Source organism: Triturus cristatus, chromosome 4_1 (assembly GCF_964204655.1).
Source record: "Triturus cristatus chromosome 4_1, aTriCri1.1, whole genome shotgun sequence".
Classification (NCBI taxonomy): Eukaryota; Metazoa; Chordata; class Amphibia; order Caudata; family Salamandridae; genus Triturus; species Triturus cristatus.
This window is the reverse complement of record NC_140585.1, coordinates 292361659-292381172: the sequence shown is the minus strand read 5'-3', so window position 1 is coordinate 292381172 and position 19514 is coordinate 292361659. Positions and strand designations below refer to the sequence as shown.

Genomic DNA, 19514 nt, shown 5'->3' with positions numbered 1-19514 from the left:
CCCACGATACAGGATGAAAGATGAGTGCTATTCTGGACTGAGCGACGGGGTGCGCGTGGAATAGGATGCGAGCTCTTCACTGTGTATCGTAAACTGTTTTATTTTCTTTAGCAGCAGCTTTTAACGTGCCCACTGCGAGTTGCACTATAATTAATTTGTATTCCATTGGTGTTTATGTAGCGCCTTCAATAACCTCTGTGAGACCTGAAGCACTTTCTGGGTGGTCAGCAGGCGGGCAACTAGAGCCAAATTTCGGGGGGGGCTGAAAAAGATTTCGGGGGGGGGGGGCTAAGTCTTTCAGCCATAGGCAGAGTGGCTGTAAGAAGGGGCGAAAACGCAACAAAAGCTTCATTAACGTGTAAATGGTCTTTTAAAGACCCGTGAAGTACTCAGGTGCGGCTGCAATTAGACGGACGCCAGCCCGCGAGGCTGTCTCAGCCGGGCTGACACACATGACGGGGGGGGGGGCTGAAGCCCGGTGAGCCCAATGGGTGTTGCGCGCCTGGTGGTCAGAGTACGTCTCTGTCTTTATATAGATCTATAAAAGCGCGCAGTCTGAAGCAGCCTTAAATCAGACATGTGGGCGCTATATAAGACACAAAGGCATGTGGAATTGTGTACTCTTCGAATTCCGCAGTTTTAGTTTCTTTGCTGTGTCTCCCTGGCGCTCGTGGTTTGTTTTGCATTTTCTACACATGTACAGTGCCTAGAAGCGGCCCGGATGCAGGGCAATTGCCCAAGTTCAAAAACAAAATTCGGACGTTAGCTCAGTCAATAGATCATAGTGGGCCTTCCTTCAAATTACTAAATCTATATATATTGTTTGCATTGTTGCTTCTTTGTAGTGCCTAAAACTCTCCAATTCACCGTGTGGGTGCTACACACATATGTAGTGTATACATACATAAATCCGGTGTCCATCGGCTATTACAATCAGGCTGCAAAAAGTTTCGGGTGACGGAAGAAAGATTTAACGGCCTTGGATTCACAAATTACTTTGGTTTGTTTTTTTGTTACATTACTTTATTGAAGTTTGGGTGACAATCAGTTTGACTGATAAGGGTTTTTATGTATCCGGAGGAAACTAAATTGAAAATGTACTAGAGGTCTGTTACTTTGCAATTCAACGAAAGCACCCCGGATTAGTACGGCAGCGATTTCATTTCTTTGGAAGGAAATGTCGTGGGAGGGGGCGCTTGCTTGGCCACAGCTGTGCCGATTGTTAGAGAGTAGAACAAGCATTTACAATGCTACAGTCTCGGCATTGTTAAAGTTAGAGCTATTGGCATTGCTCATGACAATGCCGTTTCTTTAAATGTTTTAAAAACAAAAACATAAACAAAAATAATGTCAAGAGCAATGCCAATAGCTCTAACTTTCACAATGCCGAGACCGTTGCATTGTAAATGCTTGTTACTGATAAAGATGTCACAATCTATAATGTATGGAAATTGGGTTTAGGAAATAAGTATGCCTTCATTTCTATTGATTGTATCAACATCTTTGTTTTCATTACACTTCAGAATTGCACGAAAGATGCATCATTTGAGCTCACCGCACTGCTGTGAAAGTCTGAAGCATTTATGTTTTAGTATGTGATAGAAAAATGACAAACACACACATGCATTTACACACACATATGAACATATACAAACACACACAGACATGCATAAACATATGCATATACATGCACACCAACACACCAACCCCACATACACATATAAACAAGCACGCACACCAACATACTCAAACACATATACATACACACAAACATGCATACACAGACATAGGTATACACACAAACATGTGTACACATCCATGAAGACAAATGAACACAATGACACACCCATACTTGCACACCAACACACACATGCATACACAAACATATACACATACAAACACACACACATGCATACACACAGATATATACATATAGACACACACACTATGCACACACACGCATCTCCCATACTGTCTCAGGGGAAGAGTCGGTGTCAGCTGTCTCCTAGAGGGAGATCTCGCATGAGACAGTAAGACTCAGAGACATGTGGCGGTGGGGAGAGACAGACATGCCTCCCTTTCATTGTGTTGTTGCAAGATGGGGACTATCTTCTGCCACTGGTGCATTCAGATAAGCGGCAGGAAGTTCGTCGGACACATGCACTGGTTTCAATTTCGAGAAAGTGGGGTGAACGTTTCACAGATCGGGAGTGTGTGTCAACACGTGTTTCTCCTTCACGGCAAGGCCAATCAGTACATTTTGTTTAACCGTGTGGTCATGAATCCTTTAATTGCATAAGTGAGCGGGTATGGATGTAAACAAAAATTTAACACTAATACCACATTTTCTGTCACTCTTGTGAACAGGTTTGCTGTGAATGTATGAATGAGAATGGCGTTTTAGAATACATTGCATGGAAAAGGGGCAACATGGTGTATACGTGTTTTTGGGTGTTTTTTTTATTTTATTTATTTTTTATAACATGGTTAACGTCATGATATACCGGATTCGGATGCTTCATTGCAGATCAGTTGTTTGGCCCGTGGTTATTTACGCGTTTGGAAAATACTTTTGGATTGTTTCGATTCTTTTTGTATCTGCCCTATCTATTGGCTGCGTCCTTACTCTCTCCCATCTTCTCTCTCCACCTCTTTGCCACATGTTCTCTCGTAATGTTTTCATTTTCCCCAACTCTCCTCTTTACTCTCTCTAATTCTTTTTTTGCTCCTTTTCTGTCTCTGTCCCTTCTCTCCTCTTTCTCTCCCCACCTGTCCCTTCTCTAACCCCACTCCTCTTCCTCTGCCCGCCCCCCCATCCCTCTCTCTCGCAGTACTGCAGCATAGGCAGCACCAGGTCTCTGATGCCTTCTCAGTGTTGGCCCTGGGGGTGGATGAGGTAAGTCAGCCCCCCAAGTGAATCCCATTATCAACAGATAGTGAACCTCTATTTACATACAAGTACGGAGCGGTCTCGGGTGACGGCTGATGCGAACAGTGATCTGCTCTCTGCCCCGGCAGGGCCTGTGGGGTGGGGGCGTTACCTTACACTAGGAGAGGAAGTAAAAGTGATATCCTCCCCTCCCCCCCAGTCCACCACTGTCTCTCCTCATCCTCCACCCCTCTCTCTCTCCTCCACTTCTGAATCCCTTTCATCTCAGTCTCTCCTTACCCTCCACCTCGGTCTCTCCTTACCCTCCACCTCGGTCTCTCCTTACCCTCCACCACGGTCTCTCCTCACTCTCCACATTGGTCTCTCCTCACCCTCCATGTGTCTCTCCTCACCCTCCACACGTCTCTCCTCACCCTCCACACGTCTCTCCTCACCCTCCACGTGTCTCTCCTCACCCTCCACACGTGTCTCTCCTCACCCTCCACACGTGTCTTTCCTCACCCTCCACACGTGTCTCTGCTCACCCTCCACACGTGTCTCTGCTCACCCTCCACGTGTCTCTCCTCACCCTCCACACGTCTCTCCTCACCCTCCACATGTCTCTCCTCACCCTCCACACGTCTCTACTCACCCTCCACACGTCTCTCTCCTCACCCTCCGGGTCGCTCCTCACCCTCCACGTCTCTCCTCACCCTCCACGTCTCTCCTCACCCTCCACGTCTCTCCTCACCCTCCACGTGTCTCTCCTCACCCTCCACGTGTCTCTCCTCACACTCCACGTGTCTCTCCTCACACTCCACATGTCTCTCCTCACCCTCCACGTGTCTCTCCTCACCCTCCACACGTGTCTCGCCTCACCCTCCACACGTGTCTCTCCTCACCCTCCACACATCTCTCCTCACCCTCCACACGTGTCTCTCCTCACCCTCTGCTGCACGCCGCTGCATGTCACAGTGCTGCATGCCTCACACTGCTGCACGCCGCACACTGCCGCACGCCGCACACTGCTGCACGCCGCACACTGCTGCATGCCGCACACTGCTGCACGCGGCACACTGCTGCACTCCACACACTGCTTTTATGAGAGTTTATGCTACTGACATTGTAAATGACAATGCCTTTTATTTGTTTTAAAACCAAAACATAAATAAAAGGCATTGTAATTTTACAAGGCTAATAGCTCAAACTCTTATAAACGCGAGACCTATTGCATTGCAAATGCTTGTTTTGCTTGCTACTGGTGACTGGTGGTAGTAAGTGAGGTTTTAAGTACTTGGTTTCATTGACATGTTTTTACTGCATCATGGAATATTCCAAGGTGAGAAGAAGGGATTGGTGATGTTGAACTAGGGAAGTAGGCGAGGAGTCACTGAAGCAGTTTGTGGCTTTGATTACCGATACAGCGTGTTTGTCACTTGTAGAGGGGCTACTTCTGACCAGGAGCTGCTTTGAGTGGAGTTTCGGTCTCGAAGTTAAGGGGCCAGAGGCAAATACTCATCCATTCAAATATACAGACCGGGCTTGGCTACAAAGAACCTCCGTATGGCGGGATCAGGCCGCCCTGAAGACAGACTGGAGATCTGCTCCTTAAACTTCTCCCATTAAAACCTCACATCTTAACTGCAGCAACTTGAGAGGCTCTTCTGCTTGTCAGCGCGGTGCACAGTGATGAGCTCTATTTCTGGTGATCTCCTGCATCTTAGTCCCTCCTGGTGCTCACCTCCCTGCATCTGCTCGTCGGTATCCGCTCTGCTGCAGGCAGGCTGGTTCTAGCTTCCGTTCGCCGTGCCACATACAGCAGAAGCCGCAAACCACAAACCACAAGCCAAAGGCTAGGTGAGGGGCTGTTTCCGTGAAACCACAGACCAATCGAAGTTCTCTAATGTACTCCAGAAAATAATGACGCTCTTCCTGTACAGTTTCATTGTTCTTCAGCCAGATGGCTGGGAGTATTTGCTGAAGCACTGTGGTTTGTGCCTAAAAATCCACGTAGGGGTGTTTAGCGGATGCCCAAAACCGTTTAAAATGGCACCCCTGGCGTGGTGTGTCATTCCGAACTGTTCATCTGAGGGCCCTGTAGCATTTGTGTGTGCATCAGGCTCACTCGGTCAGTGTTTGCAGGTCGCAGTGCTGGTATACGACCAAGGCAGAGCTTTCAATAGGCAGCTGTCAATCTGTCTGCGACCGGCAGCAATGTTTGCTCTAAACAAGAATGCGGGCACTTCTTAGCATGACCTCTATACCTTTAAAGCAACAGTACTGGCACTTTTCAGCATAACTATTACTGTTGCGAAAATACAGCACCTACTCAGCAGAACTGCTTTGCTTTAATGGAATACATCAGCAGAGCTGATATACTTTAATAGTATCGTAGCAGTACTTCTCAGCAGAACTGCTATGCTTTAATGGAATAGGAACAGTACTTCTCAGCAGAACTGCTATGCTTTAATGGAATAGGAACAGTACTTCTCAGCAGAACTGCTATGCTTTAATGGAATAGGAACAGTACTTCTCAGCAGAACTGCTATACTTAATGGAATAGTAACAGTCCTTCTCGGAAGGAGTACTATACTTTTAATAGAATAGGAACAGTACTTCTCAGCAGAACTGCTATACTTCTAATGGAATAGTAGCAGTGCTTCTCAGCAGAACTGCTATACTTTAATGGAATAGTAACAGAACTTCTCGGCAGAGCTGATAAACGTTAATGGTATAGTAGCAGTACTTCTTAGCAGAACTGATCTACTTTAATTGTATAGTAATAGGCATTAGAAATTAATCCAAAGATGGCCGCAGTAGATGTGCACATATCCATGAGGGCCATCTTTTAATGCATTTATAATATTTTAACAAACCCATTCAAAAATGGCACAGTGTATTTACAACCCTTTGAATTTGTAAGATCTGAACAAAACCATTCAAAGAGGGCCACAGTGGATGTGTGCACATCCATGGTGGCCATCTTTGAATGGGTTTATTAAAATTATACAAATCCATTTCCAGGAACCCACTGTTATGTTATGTTATGTTATGTTATTTATTCTTTTGTATAGCGCAACGGTTACTCAAAAAGAGTGTCCCGGCGCTTTTAGGTAAGGGGAACAGATTTCAGAACAACACAACACAGCTAAAAGAGGTTAAAAGATAAACAAAAAGCAAAACTACTGGCAGACCTATTGGGAAAACAGCCAGGTTTTGAGACCTCTTCTAAAATCAAGGAGAGTAGACGCCCCCCGCAAAGGGAGCGGTAGTGCATTCATGTACACTCTTCGGCAGCCATCTTGAAATGGAAACAAAAAACACGTTAAGATGGATGCCCGTAAATAACATGGCAGTGGCAAATTCGTTAAAAAATGTGGGATTGGTAGGAAGGTGGTGCCAAACAGGGAGGGCATAGGGGCAACAGAAGAGTGGGATGGTGGGGATATTGTGCAAGAGGTGAGGTGGTGAAAGCCATTGATGAGCTGATGGTAAGCAAAACAGAATGAGGGGGAGAAGGAAGGGAAAAGTGAAGGGAGATGCAGCAGACTGGGGAGAGACCAAAGAAACACATGCACTCTGATGGAGTGTTAAAGGATAAGTGTAGCTCCCTTAATTCAAGCAAAATCAGCAATGGAAGGAAATAAGTCAACCAATCAGATCACTGCCCTCCAATCATGAGCAAGGGTCTTACCAAACCCTACTCCATGCATATTGGAAACGAAACATCTGGCCAACAGACAGCTAAAACTCTGTAGCAGAAACCTAAATTGAGAGTACTTTACTGTAGTGTACCCTTCTGCAGTGGCATAACGAATCTTGAGCCCCACCTCTACAAAGTACATGGAGGGGCCCCCTCCGGACTCACTCAGGAGTGCTCAGGCCAAGATCCTGTGCTGAGTGGGGCCCCTGCAGCTCTGGCCCCATGCGCACTGTAGGGGCTGCGGGTGCCTTTGTTATGCCACTGCACCTGGCAAGCAGCTGAGAAAGATCTACCTGAAGTCTACCTTGGTGGACTGTGGAATCCACATTGCAGAATCAACTTCATTATATAGCCACAATCCAAAACAGAAATTGGCTTCAGGTGCCTTCATCAAGCTAGACCCGATTAATAGAGAAATCACAAATGTTTCTGAAAAGGGAAAAGTAAAACCCTACAAAAGTTTAGAATTACAGTTCTAGTAAAATTTGCAACTGTCCTCCCTGGAAACCTAACCACACATACCCAGCCAACACCACCTCGAGGCCCGGATACCAACCATGGCAAGCCAATCAGCCAGATCAACCTTACAAAACACTCCAACAATGTAAGAAACAAGCAGTGGAATGCTGTAACCTTTTGTTCATATCTCTGTAGTCATTTAGCACGCCTGCAGAGAGAAGATCATCCTTCCCACGGCGACAAATGTCCACCTTTTATTTACATTTTCCTCTTGGAGGTTTATTTATCCAAATACACCCGCCAACCACACAGTTTAATTATGTGATTACCAACTAAAGGGCAGTGTTAAGGGTTAATGTGAAACCCAGGAACCTATGCTTGACCCAGGGATCCAATAAAATGAAAGATATGTGTTCTATGCAACTGCCTGACATAAAAGGTAATAAGAAAGGGAATGTGTTTTCTACGACAAACTGAGAGCTCTTCTAAAATAAGACAGACTGGTTGCCTTATACATTGCGCCATGGGATACACAGCAGTTCCCCATCACATTTGGAGGTTGGAAACAAAGGAAGGCAGACAGGTCATCTGCCAATTTTGGGAAAATGTCCAGTTACATTCCTCCTCTACATGAGGCGGTCAGTCTTATCTCCGTATGTCAGGCTGGATTAAGGGATTCCTTGATGCAGAAGACTAGAGGATGAGGCTGGTATTGATGATGAAAAATAAAGAATGCGTCACCGTATGGAATCGATTGATCTGTGACGATAACACTCCGCCAGTTTTGAGGGACTGCGGAAAGCAGGGAACCAAATGAGGCAATTTATCACAGTCCCCATTTTCAAGGTATATATATTCTGTGGCATTACGGGTACATGCACTGAATAGTTCCATGTTACTAAAGGAGCATTCAGGGCTGTATCTTTGTGCCTATTGTATCTAATGTATTTCTGATTGATTTGACAGATCATCTGTGATTCAGCCGATTTGGGGCCACATACTTTGATGACATATCCTGCCCAGGCCTGCCACAGGTAGGTGATGCTTTCTTGAGAAGAACTGGGATTAATGCTCACCAACTTGATGGGAATCCTAAAGAAACGTATCAAGCACAAATAGAAGCAGGAACATTCTCGGATGCAGAATTATTGGAAGCCTTGCATTTAAAAAGACTTGCACTTCAGGATAACAATTTTATTGGCATGCCCAGTTCTAGAGACCACCCAACTAATTCATCAAATGGGTGGGACAAGAATCACCAATAAGGCAGCTATTATAGGAGCACTAAGCTAGTACTATTATGTGCCCAATAGATTCTAATACCCTCCCATACAAGTGGCATCTTCAGTCGGTCATCGCTTGCAGGTGCTCCTGAATTCCTGTTTCCTATTGAGTTTGTTATTGTTATTGTTAATTGGGATTTCTAAAGCGCATGATCACCGAGCGGTCTCTAAGCGCTATGAGAGAGAGCCCAACCTTGGCACATCTGCAGGAGTGCGCATCGAAAACTTGGCTTAGGTTGTGCCCCAGGCTTCAATAAAAAGGAGTGTTTTTAGTTTCTTCCTGAATGGGAGGAGGACGGGTTCTTTACGAAGACATGCAGGTAGCTTGTTCCAGAGTTGAGGAATCATTGTGGAACAGGCTCTGCCCCCTTTGGAGGAAGTACTAAAATGGGGGCAAGCCAGCAGGCCGACATCTAAAGAACGGAGGTTCCGCCTGGCACATAGTTTACCAGCCGGTCCTTAATGTATGCTGGGGCCTGACCGTGGATGGCTTTGTGGGCTATGCATAGACACTTGAACCTGGCTCTCTGCTTGACCGGAAGCCAGTGCAGCTGCTGCAGTAGGGGGGGGTGGCATACGCCCGCCTTGGGAGCCTGAAAATCAGTCTGGCAGCATAATTCATGATTACCTGGAGTTTCGTTAGCAGCTTCTCCGGGAGGCCAATATACAGGGAATTTCCATAGTCTAATCGTGACATGATCATTGCTGACACTGCCATTCGGAGTGCCGTGAATGAGAGAAGGGGGGCGAGTCTCCGTAACTGTCTTAGCAGGCCCACGCATGTTCCCACCACGGAAGATACCTGGTGAGACATGGAGAGCTTGGCATCAATTTTTATGCCTGGGCTTTTTACGACTTGGGCTGGCTTGGGAATAGTGCCAAGCTCTTGTGGCCAGAAGAGGCCACTCTAAGGGTTGATATGCGTGGTAATGGCCAGAACCTCTGGGTTGATTTTGAGGGAGTTGTCTGTCATACAGTTGACTGTGTACTTCAGAATATGCTGCATCCGTGCGTGGGCCGTGGGAGAGTTGTCAATCTGGATGATGATTTGGGTATCATCCACATAATTGAAAACCTGGCCCTCCATGCGACACAGCGCGGCCACCAAAGGCTGAAGATAGGCTTTGAAAAGAAGGAGAGACAACGCCGAACCCTGGGGGACACCGCATGTTAGCTCGCCGGTATCAGACACCTGGTCAGCCAGTTGGATCCTTTGGGATCGGTCTGCCAGGAAGGACGAAAGCCATTGGAATGCCGGCCCCTGGATGCCCAACTCCGAGATCCGTGACAAAAGTTGGCTGTGATTGACCGTGTCGAATGCCATGGACAGGTCTAGCAGGACCAGGGCGCATGGCTTCTTGTTGTCCGCCATAAGCCTAAGTTCGTCCGTCACTGCCAGCATTACCAGTTCTGTACTGTGGTGGGCCCTGAAACCTGCCTGTTTCATTTGGAGTTGCTGATTTTCCTCTATGTGGTGTGATAAGGTTTTCAGCACATGCTGTTCCAGCACCTTTGCCAGAAAAGGAAGCTGTGAGATTGGCCTAAAGTTTTTAAGGTTCTTTGTATCCGCCCCTGGTTTTTTCAGCAGGGGGATGACTCTAGCTTCCTTGAAGTTGGTCGGGACATGGCCAATTTCAAGTGAACGACTTCGCAACTTGAGGACCCCGCTCTCTACCCAGGGAAGTGCCATTCAAAACACCCTAGGGGGCAGGGGTCTGCTGGTGACCCCGATTTGACACGGCCCATTAGGAGGCTCAGGGGGTCATGGTTGAGCTTTGGGATGACAGTGAGGGGCTTGCCATAGGGGAGGGGTGTAGGGTCCACCACTGGGGGACGGTGAACGACGGGAGTGTGGTGAATGTCCGTCAAGAGGTCATTGACTTTGTTAAGAAAGTAGGACTGAAACTTGTTGCAGTCTTGCGGGCGGACAGGGGGTTTCTGTTCTTGTGACTGCCTCAGCTCCTTTAAAATCCGGAATGTCTCTTTCTGTTTGTTGACGGATCCTGGATTGGTAATATTCCGCTTTACTGGCTATAATGGCTTTTTTTATAGTTTGCAAACACGGTTTTGAATTCAGACGAGCGCCTGGGTCGTAGACTTTACGCCAGGCTCTCTCGAACTGGTGCAGTGTTTGTTTCTTCCCTCTTAAAGCCTCATTAAACCAGGGGGCCCCTCGCCTTTGTTCCTCACTCTTTCCCTACGTGCAGGAGCTGCTTTGTCAATGGCATTACTCAGCCCGAGTGAGAGGGACTCGCTTTCCTGGTCAAGGTTTCCCTGTACCAGCCTCATTGGGGCTGCTATACGCAGGGTCCCGACAAGGTCACATTCTTTTATTTTGTTCCACCCACGCGGCACTTTCCACTCAGGGGGAGGATGGGCCACTCGACCCGTGAGCAGAATCAGGCCCCTGATCAGAAAGTGATCAGACCAGGCGCAGGGACTGATATCCGTCAGGCTGGCTGATGGGAGGGTGGTCGAGGCCAGGTCGAGGGTGTGACCCTTGTCATGGGTGGGGGCATTATTGAGTGGCAAACGAACAGGAATCTGATGTTGTGATTTGGCAATTCCTCAGCAATTCCACAAGCATATTAGGGCCCACATGCATCAAAGCAAAAGCCAGTCGCAAACGGGCAGATTCTCAGAATCTGCCCCTTTGCGACTGGGATTTTTGCATTTGGGATGCATCATCCCGAATGCAAAAATCGCAATTTAAGGAATCTCTAAATTGCGATTCCTTAAATTGCTATTGCATTTAAGGAATCCCAAATTGAGATTCCTTAAATGCAATGCATGAAAGTTTAAAAATTAGTGATTTCGCTAATAGGGGAAGCAAATTACCATGAAGTTGAACTTCATGGTAATTTGCAAAAACTTTGAAAAATGCACTAAAGTGCATTTTTCAAAGTTCCATTTTACACACACACACATGCCCTTGGGGCATGTGTGTGTGCAAGATGTATTCATATGCAGATTTCAGGGGTGCAACAGGGTGTCTTTTTGACGCCCTGGCACCCTTGAAATAGCATGAGCAATTTGCGATTCTCTAATTGAGATTAGCAAATTGAGAAAGTCTTCCCATTCATTCCTATGGGCCTCTAGGCCCATAGGAATCAATGGGGAGGTATTCCTTAATTGCGACTCGCAATTTGCGAGTAGCAATTAAGGAATGTTTAGAAATCGCTATTTTGTAAGCGATTTCTACATGCATAGCCTTTTGCTATTCCTTATTAGCGAATCCTTATTTTTCGCTATTAAGGAATCGCAAATGGCATTGTTGATGCATGTGCCAGTTAGTGGCTTATAAATCGAATGGGTATCTAAATTCAATGAAATATTGTAAAATGTATAATTTAGCTACTTTTTATAGTATGTATAGAATTGTTTAGAATACACCAACTTCTTTGTATCCCCCAAAAGATGTGTCAGCTTGCCAGTGTTTAAACAGAGGGTTCAATATTGTTTATACGACATTGGATGAAACGACTAAACTGCTTTTTTAGCCCCAAACTATATCCATGTATTGTAGACCATATCTGGTGTCCAAGAATCTATTAAGTAAAACCAAACAAACCAAACCACCAAATGCCAGTGCTCATTGGTCGGATATACTAATCGCAAATAACATCAACAAATCCATGTTTCTTTCAAATGCCTATAGTAACAAAAGGATTGTATTGCCTCTTTTTGAAGGATTGTAGCATATTAGCCCCTATAAAATCTATTTTAATCCAATGTTTGAGACAATCTGTTCATCTCAAATTGCAGATAAACACTGTCCCTAAACATGGATGTCTCTCTATAGTACGACATCCAATCGTCATTATTGGAGAAGAGCAGCAGCAATCAGAGGCCATTATTTTTGTATTGATTGAAATTGAAGGAATCCTCTATTTTCTACACTGTAGTGCTACTGGAGTACGATGCGTTTACATGATGGGCTTAACTGCTACGTCAGCAGTGTACTCGACAGACTTACTCCCTACCTCAGCTCATTTCTGATTTCCCCCCAATGTATGGATTACAAGAGGCAGAAGAACCATATGCCCCTCTATCTTCTTTATGATACCTTGCATGCCTAGTTAGTCTGGATTGAGGAATCTGAGCATTGGCTTCTTCTCTCGAGTTTTGGGACAGTTAATGGTTAGCGGGCAGTATCCGTTGTGGGTTCAGTATTTTATCGCTGATGATCCAAAACCTAGGGAGCTATTGCACTCCAATTGGATATCCAGGCGCTTCCTCTGCAATCCTGACTCTGCAAAGGTAGCTTTGATGCCCTTATTCTAGGAGGTGGTTGTCGCTTTAGAGCTTTAGATACATACTGATCATACACGCGAAGGTCAATGTATAGGCCCATAAGAAAGGTACAACATAGAAAATTAGAAGGTCCTGTCACTGTCTGTGACCGCAAAATGACCCCAAACATTACTCCAGTGTTTAGAAATGTATAGTGTGAACATACCTCCATGGTGAAACAATTGCACAAAGTCTATTGATCAAAACATCTGAGCACACCCCAACCCGCCACCCTAAGGCAAACTGAGAACAGAAATGAAAAGGATGCTACTGGTAGGCAAAACTAAACCAGACAAAGTATTATGCTATGGGGTGCCTTGGCTACAGGGTTCCCAAGCCCAGGATGGGACTAGAAGACTGATAGGAATCTTGTAGTTTGCCACTCAGATGGAGGTATAAGCTTCAGGGGTCTTTATCTTGTTAACCCCTACTTGCATTTAATATTCTTCAGCAACAGGACCGAAGGCACCTCCTGGACTGGTTGGTATTCACCGGAACAATGGGGCACTATTTGTTAAGGGTAGGGGGCAGTCAGACCTCCCTGGAATTGAAGTTGTAGGATGACGTGTCCAATACTTCTGAACTCAGGCCAGCCAGTAGAGCACATCCAGGGTCTGAGATGAAAGGGGAACCTAAGTTTGTCTTGAGTTCAAGGATAGATGATGCAGGGCCCCACAGCCAGCCCGTGGGCAGGTCGCGGGGGTAGTGCCGGGTTATCAGCAGACAAGAGTCCTTTGTTGCCAGCGCTCTTCTGATGCATAGGGTGCAGAGATGCCAGAGGTTTGCCAGGTCCGCCTGGGTTCTAGGAAGGCTCTCTTCTGCAATGATTCTCCACGAAGCCTCGGGTGTGGTTCTTGAGGTCATGGGGACTCCTGGCACTAATGCGCCTCTTCTTTCTTTGTTTCTTCTGGATTGCTCTATTCTCTCTAGATTGCTATTTTCCCTGGATTGCTTTGTTCAACTGCATTGTTCTTTCCATTTAATTATTTGATTTTCCTTTGATTGCTCGCCTTACCTGGATTTTTAAGTTTCCTTTAGATTGCTCTTTTCCCTTGATTATTCAATGTCCCCTGAATTGTTCTATCCTCTCTGGGGGGCTCTTTTCCTAGACCACTTTTTCTACTCGTTTGCTGTGCCCTGCGATACTATTTCCCCAAGATTATTCTGTTCTCCTGGGCTTTCTGTATCCAGGATTGGTGCCTATTCCCTAGTTCTCTTAGACTGCTCTCTCTCTTATATTGCCATTTTCCCTGAACTGCTTTCTTTAACCCAGATGGCTCCTTGCATGCATTCCTTCTTGGGTTTATGTCTTCTGATATTGCCATTTTCTTCTGGGTTGTTACTCCCCCCTTGTTAAGGCCCCTTTTCCCCAGATGCATGTGTGTTCTGAAGTGCAGTCTATTCCCCATACCTGTTTCTCCTCCAAAGCTGTTTTTCGTATCAGGGTTGTGCGCCGTGCCCTGATCTCTGAGCCACACACCTCCAGTGACTGTCGTGTTTTATCCAGGTGTCTTTTAAAAAACTCTTTAGGGTGTGCATCACGTGACTTCTGTCCTTGTCATCATGATGTCTCTATATAATCTCCGTGTCCCCAGTTTCACATCTGTCGCCCACAGCACGGCTCTATATACAGCTGTCTGTCTCGCAGAAGGCCGCGCCCTTTCATCAGACTGCACCTCTTCCCTGGCAGTCTACCTACCCCCTGCTTCCCAGCCATGCCTGTCTCTGTGGGAGTGGCAGCAACCATATGTGCAATTGCACCGACAAACAGGAGGTTATCGCTTGAGGGATCCGACCCCCACTTTTAATAAATAAATAAATAAGCTTTCCCTTGTGACTATGAGACGTATTCGAGCCCCGCCGTCAGTGCGCTCCAATGCAAAGTTCAAGTTGGCCCCGCATTTCCACACAAGGAAGTGGCCGGTCGCCCTCTAGACACCGGCCCCACACATGGCTCACCCACCACATGCCCGAAGCCCCGCACTCCCGAGCCCCCCACCGCCCCCCGTGCGGTAGAACGAGGCCCGGCACTCTCTTACCATGGTGAGCCGGGCTGCGCTGCTCCTGTCAGACGGACGGCCGAGGTGTCTGTCTGAGCTCCAGGGACGGGGAGTGTCCTGCAGTCACCGGCACCTGCTGCTGTCACTTCTGTCGCTGACGAATACCTCGCCGCTGCTTCTCCTCTCTCCTTGCGGTCTGCTGGCTGTCTCTTTGGCGGACGGCCTTGCTGGTATTCTGTCCTATTTTTTCGGTGCTCTCTCGCAGAGGGCACTTTTTCACGTCTGTCTTTCACTCTCCCCTCACTGTAGCCCCTGCCTTTCTGAGCCTTTTCCCGCTCGTTTGCGTGCTCTATCTTGCAGGGGGCACTCTCTCCTCGCTGTCTCTAAATATTCTCACTGACACCCTTTTCTGTGCTGATCTTTCGTATTGTTTCTTGCAGGAGGGGGCACTCTCCCGGGGCTGTCTCTTCCTCCCCTTACTGACAGTTCTTTCTGCTGGCCTCTCGTGCTCTCTCTTGCATGGGGACACTCTCCCGGGGCTGTCTCTTTCTCCCCTCCCTGACACGCCTTCGCCCTGCTGGCCTCTGGTGCAGTCTCTGGCAGGGCAGGGGGTCCGTAGGGGGCGTTTTGGGTAGGTGTCCCGGACGTCGCCCCCCATCACAGGCAGGCCGGACACCATCACAATGCAGCCAGTGACAGGCCTTGCCCTGGGCCAGGGGCAGTCACCGGAGCCGGGGGTGGGTAGTTGGGAAGGGGTCGGGCCACACCGATGTGTACATATCCAGAAAAGACTCACACTTCAGTCCCGCCACTCAGAGATGTGACGTCACGTGCCCTCGCTGGTTCTGCTGCCCTGTGATGTACATCACAACACCCGAACTTCACACACCCGCCTATGCGGATACAAAACCATATCTCGTGTACACCAGGCCCACTGTCTGCCTCGGCAGCAGTAAACCTCGCGCCGGCACATACCTGCACAGTTATAAACCATGTGTGCCACCTGTAAGCCGTCCATGCGGACCTGGACAGATATACCCTTCTCTATGCAAACACACAACCTCGGCTTGTACTTAACATATAACTTACACTGCGCATTCTCTGCCCATCTGTACCGCTATACCCTCCTTTATACAACCATAAAACCTCGCACTGCACTTTACAGTACATCACATATCATTGTACCCATCTGTACCGCTATACCCTTCTCTATACAACCATAAAACCTCGCACTGCACTTTACAGTACATCTCCACATATCATTGTACCCATCTGTACAGCCATACCCTTCTCTATACAACCATAAAACCTCGTCCTTTACAGTACATCACATATCATTGTACCCATCTGTACCGCTATACCCTTCTCTATACAACCATAAAACCTCGCACTGCACTTTACAGTACATCTCCACATATCATTGTACCCATCTGTACAGCCATACCCTTCTCTATACAACCATAAAACCTCGCACTGCACTTTACAGTACATCTCCACATATCATTGTACCCATCTGTACAGCCATACCCTTCTCTATACAACCATAAAACCTCGTCCTTTACAGTACATCACATACCATTGTGCCCATCTGTACCGCTATACCCTTCTCTATACAACCATAAAACCTCGCCCTGCACTTTACAGTACATCACATTCCATTGTACCCATCTGTACCGCTATACCCTTCTCTATACAACCATAAAACCTCGCACTGCACTTTACAGTACATCACATATCATTGTACCCATCTGTACCACAATACCCTTCTCTATACAACCATAAAACCTCGCACTGCACTTTACAGTACATCACATATCATTGTACCCATCTGTACCACAATACCCTTCTCTATACAACCATAAAACCTCGCACTGCACTTTACAGTACATCACATTCCATTGTACCCATCTGTACCGCTATACCCTTCTATATACAACCATAAAACCTCGCACTGCACTTTACAGTACATCACATTCCATTGTACCCATCTGTACCGCTATACCCTTCTATATACAACCATAAAACCTCGTCCTTTACAGTACATCACATATCATTGTACCCATCTGTACCGCTATACCCTTCTATATACAACCATAAAACCTCGCACTGCACTTTACAGTACATCTCCACATATCATTGTACCCATCTGTACAGCCATACCCTTCTCTATACAACCATAAAACCTCGCACTGCACTTTACAGTACATCACATATCATTGTACCCATCTGTACCGCTATACCCTTCTCTATACAACCATAAAACCTCGCACTGCACTTTACAGTACATCACATATCATTGTACCCATCTGTACAGCCATACCCTTCTCTATACAACCATAAAACCTCGTCCTTTACAGTACATCACATATCACTGTGCCCATCTGTACAGCTATACCCTTCTCTATACAACCATAAAACCTCGCACTGCACTTTACAGTACATCACATTCCATTGTACCCATCTGTACCGCTATACCCTTCTCTATACAACCATAAAACCTCGCACTGCACTTTACAGTACATCACATATCATTGTACCCATCTGTACCGCTATACCCTTCTATATACAACCATAAAACCTCGTCCTTTACAGTACATCACATATCACTGTGCCCATCTGTACAGCTATACCCTTCTCTATACAACCATAAAACCTCGCACTGCACTTTACAGTACATCACATATCATTGTACCCATCTGTACCGCTATACCCTTCTCTATACAACCATAAAACCTCGCACTGCACTTTACAGTACATCTCCACATATCATTGTACCCATCTGTACAGCCATACCCTTCTCTATACAACCATAAAACCTCGTCCTTTACAGTACATCACATATCAATGTACCCATCTGTACCGCTATACCCTTCTCTATACAACCATAAAACCTCGCCCTGCACTTTACAGTACATCACATATCAATGTACCCATCTGTACCGCTATACCCTTCTCTATACAACCATAAAACCTCGCACTGCACTTTACAGTACATCTCCACATATCATTGTACTCATCTGTACAGCTATACCCTTCTCTATACAACCATAAAACCTCGTCCTTTACAGTACGTCACATACCATTGTACCCATCTGCACCGCTATACCTCTATACATCCACAAGTCTCAGACTTGCAGCCAGTGCCTGTACACCTCCGCATACCCTACATCATCTATAAAGTCAGACATCTTGGGCCTGCACTTAACATTCCACCTCCAGATGTGATGTGTATTTGTGAAGCACACACCCTGGGAGGGTATCCTGGTGCTGAAGCGAGGGCTGTATGGGCCAAGCCGGGGCCAGGCGGAGGTCTTCACGGTTCCTGCAGAATCCTAGACCTGAGGAGGAGGCTCTGGTGTGTAGGGGAAGCTTGTTTCAGGCTTTAGGGACGATCACCGGATTTGCCAGATCCCTTTATGCACATGTGGGGGAGTGAGAGCAGGAATCCAGCTGAGCAGAAGTATGTGGTAGATTTGTGGGAGCTTATGTGGTTGTTGAGGAAGTGAGGCGAATGTTGTGTAAGGCTTGAACAGTGCTTGTTTGTGGAATGGGAGCCAGCGGTGCTCTTTGGGATGCGGGGTGATCCGAGTGCGGGGTGGGAGGTTGAGGATGAGCCTCGCCGCTCAGATTTGTATGTTCTGGCGTTTTCTGGTCAGATGAGAATGGATTCCGCCACAGAGTGTGCTGCAGCTAGTCATGAGGGGTTTGGCAACAACTCTGGGAGTGTTGGTGAGGAGCCATTTGAAGATCTTCTTGAGCATCTTGAACGCGAGGAAGCAGGGGATTGCAATCTCTTAGCTGGTCATATTGAGATTATCGTTGACTACTATTCCAAGGTTCTTTGAGTGGGTTGCGGGAGGGGTGTGGGTCAGAGTTCAGCAGGCCACCAGGTAGAGTCCCAGAGCGAGGTACCTTTGCTGAAGATCGCTATGTCTGTCTTGTTTGTGTTGAGCTTCAGGCAGCTGTTTTTCTTCTATTCGGCTATTTATCATGCAGGTGGAGAAATTGGTCTGGGTGTTTGGTGTCTTGTCGGACAGGGAACAGTATGAGCTGGGTGTCGTCAGCAAAGAATATGATGTTGATTCCATAGGTGCGGCAGATGCTGGGGAGTGGTGTCATATGAGCTTTGAACAGGGTGGGGCTGAGTGATGATCCTTGTGGTAGCCCGCAGATGAGGTTGACTGCATCCGAGGCAGCGCTGACCCACTGGGTGAGGCCTGTCAGGAAGGAGCACATCCAGCGAACCGTAGGTCCTTAGATGCCAGCTTCTTGCAGGCGTTGAACAAGATGTGAGATGGTGCTGAAAGCCATGGAAAGGTCCATTAGGACGAAAGTCAGTGTTGCTTCTGTCCATAATCGGTGGTAGAGATGAGGAGATCTCTGTAATGTTGTTGGGCTTGAACCTGGATTGAGTGGTGTCGCGGAGGTGGTTGTCATTGAGGCGAGTGGCTAGATGATCGTTTATCATCTTTCCCATGAGTTTTGCCGGGTAGGGTAGCAGGGAGATAGACCAGTAGTTTCTAGCGTCGTCGGGTCTGCTGACGGTTTCTTGAGCAGGAGGCGTATTGTGGCATGTTTTTAGGCTTCTCTGTAATGCTTGACTTATTCAGGATAGGGGCGAGGGCTGCGCTGATAGGGTCCAGTCCTCTGATGAAGGCGCGGTGAGAGCAGGGGTCCGTGGGTGATCTTGAATGAATGGACTACTTGGTTGTTGCGGTTTCTTGAGTGGCAATGGAGGGTCAGGTGTCCAGGGTGGCCTTCTGGGTGTTGGTTGAGATGTACAGGAGGGCCTGGTTGGGATTCAAAGCTGTCATAGATATTGGAGTTCTTGTTGCTGAAAAATAAGGACAACTAGGTGCACAGGTTCAGAGTGGGGGCAACGCTGGTGGAGTTTGCTGGCGGTAATG

At 47.1% G+C, this 19514-nt stretch overlaps 1 protein-coding gene across 1 annotated transcript in view; it reads right to left on the bottom strand.

Annotated features, from left to right (window-relative positions):
* TUBA8 (tubulin alpha 8) overlaps positions 1-15327 on the bottom strand; it is a 122086-nt gene extending 106759 nt beyond the window's left edge. Inside the window, exon 1 of the mRNA XM_085652110.1 lies at positions 14647-15327. Within this exon, the coding sequence (XP_085508236.1) occupies positions 14647-14649 (3 nt within the window). The 5' untranslated portion in view covers positions 14650-15327. The remainder of the gene's footprint in view (positions 1-14646) is intronic.
* Positions 15328-19514: the final 4187 nt, after the last annotated feature.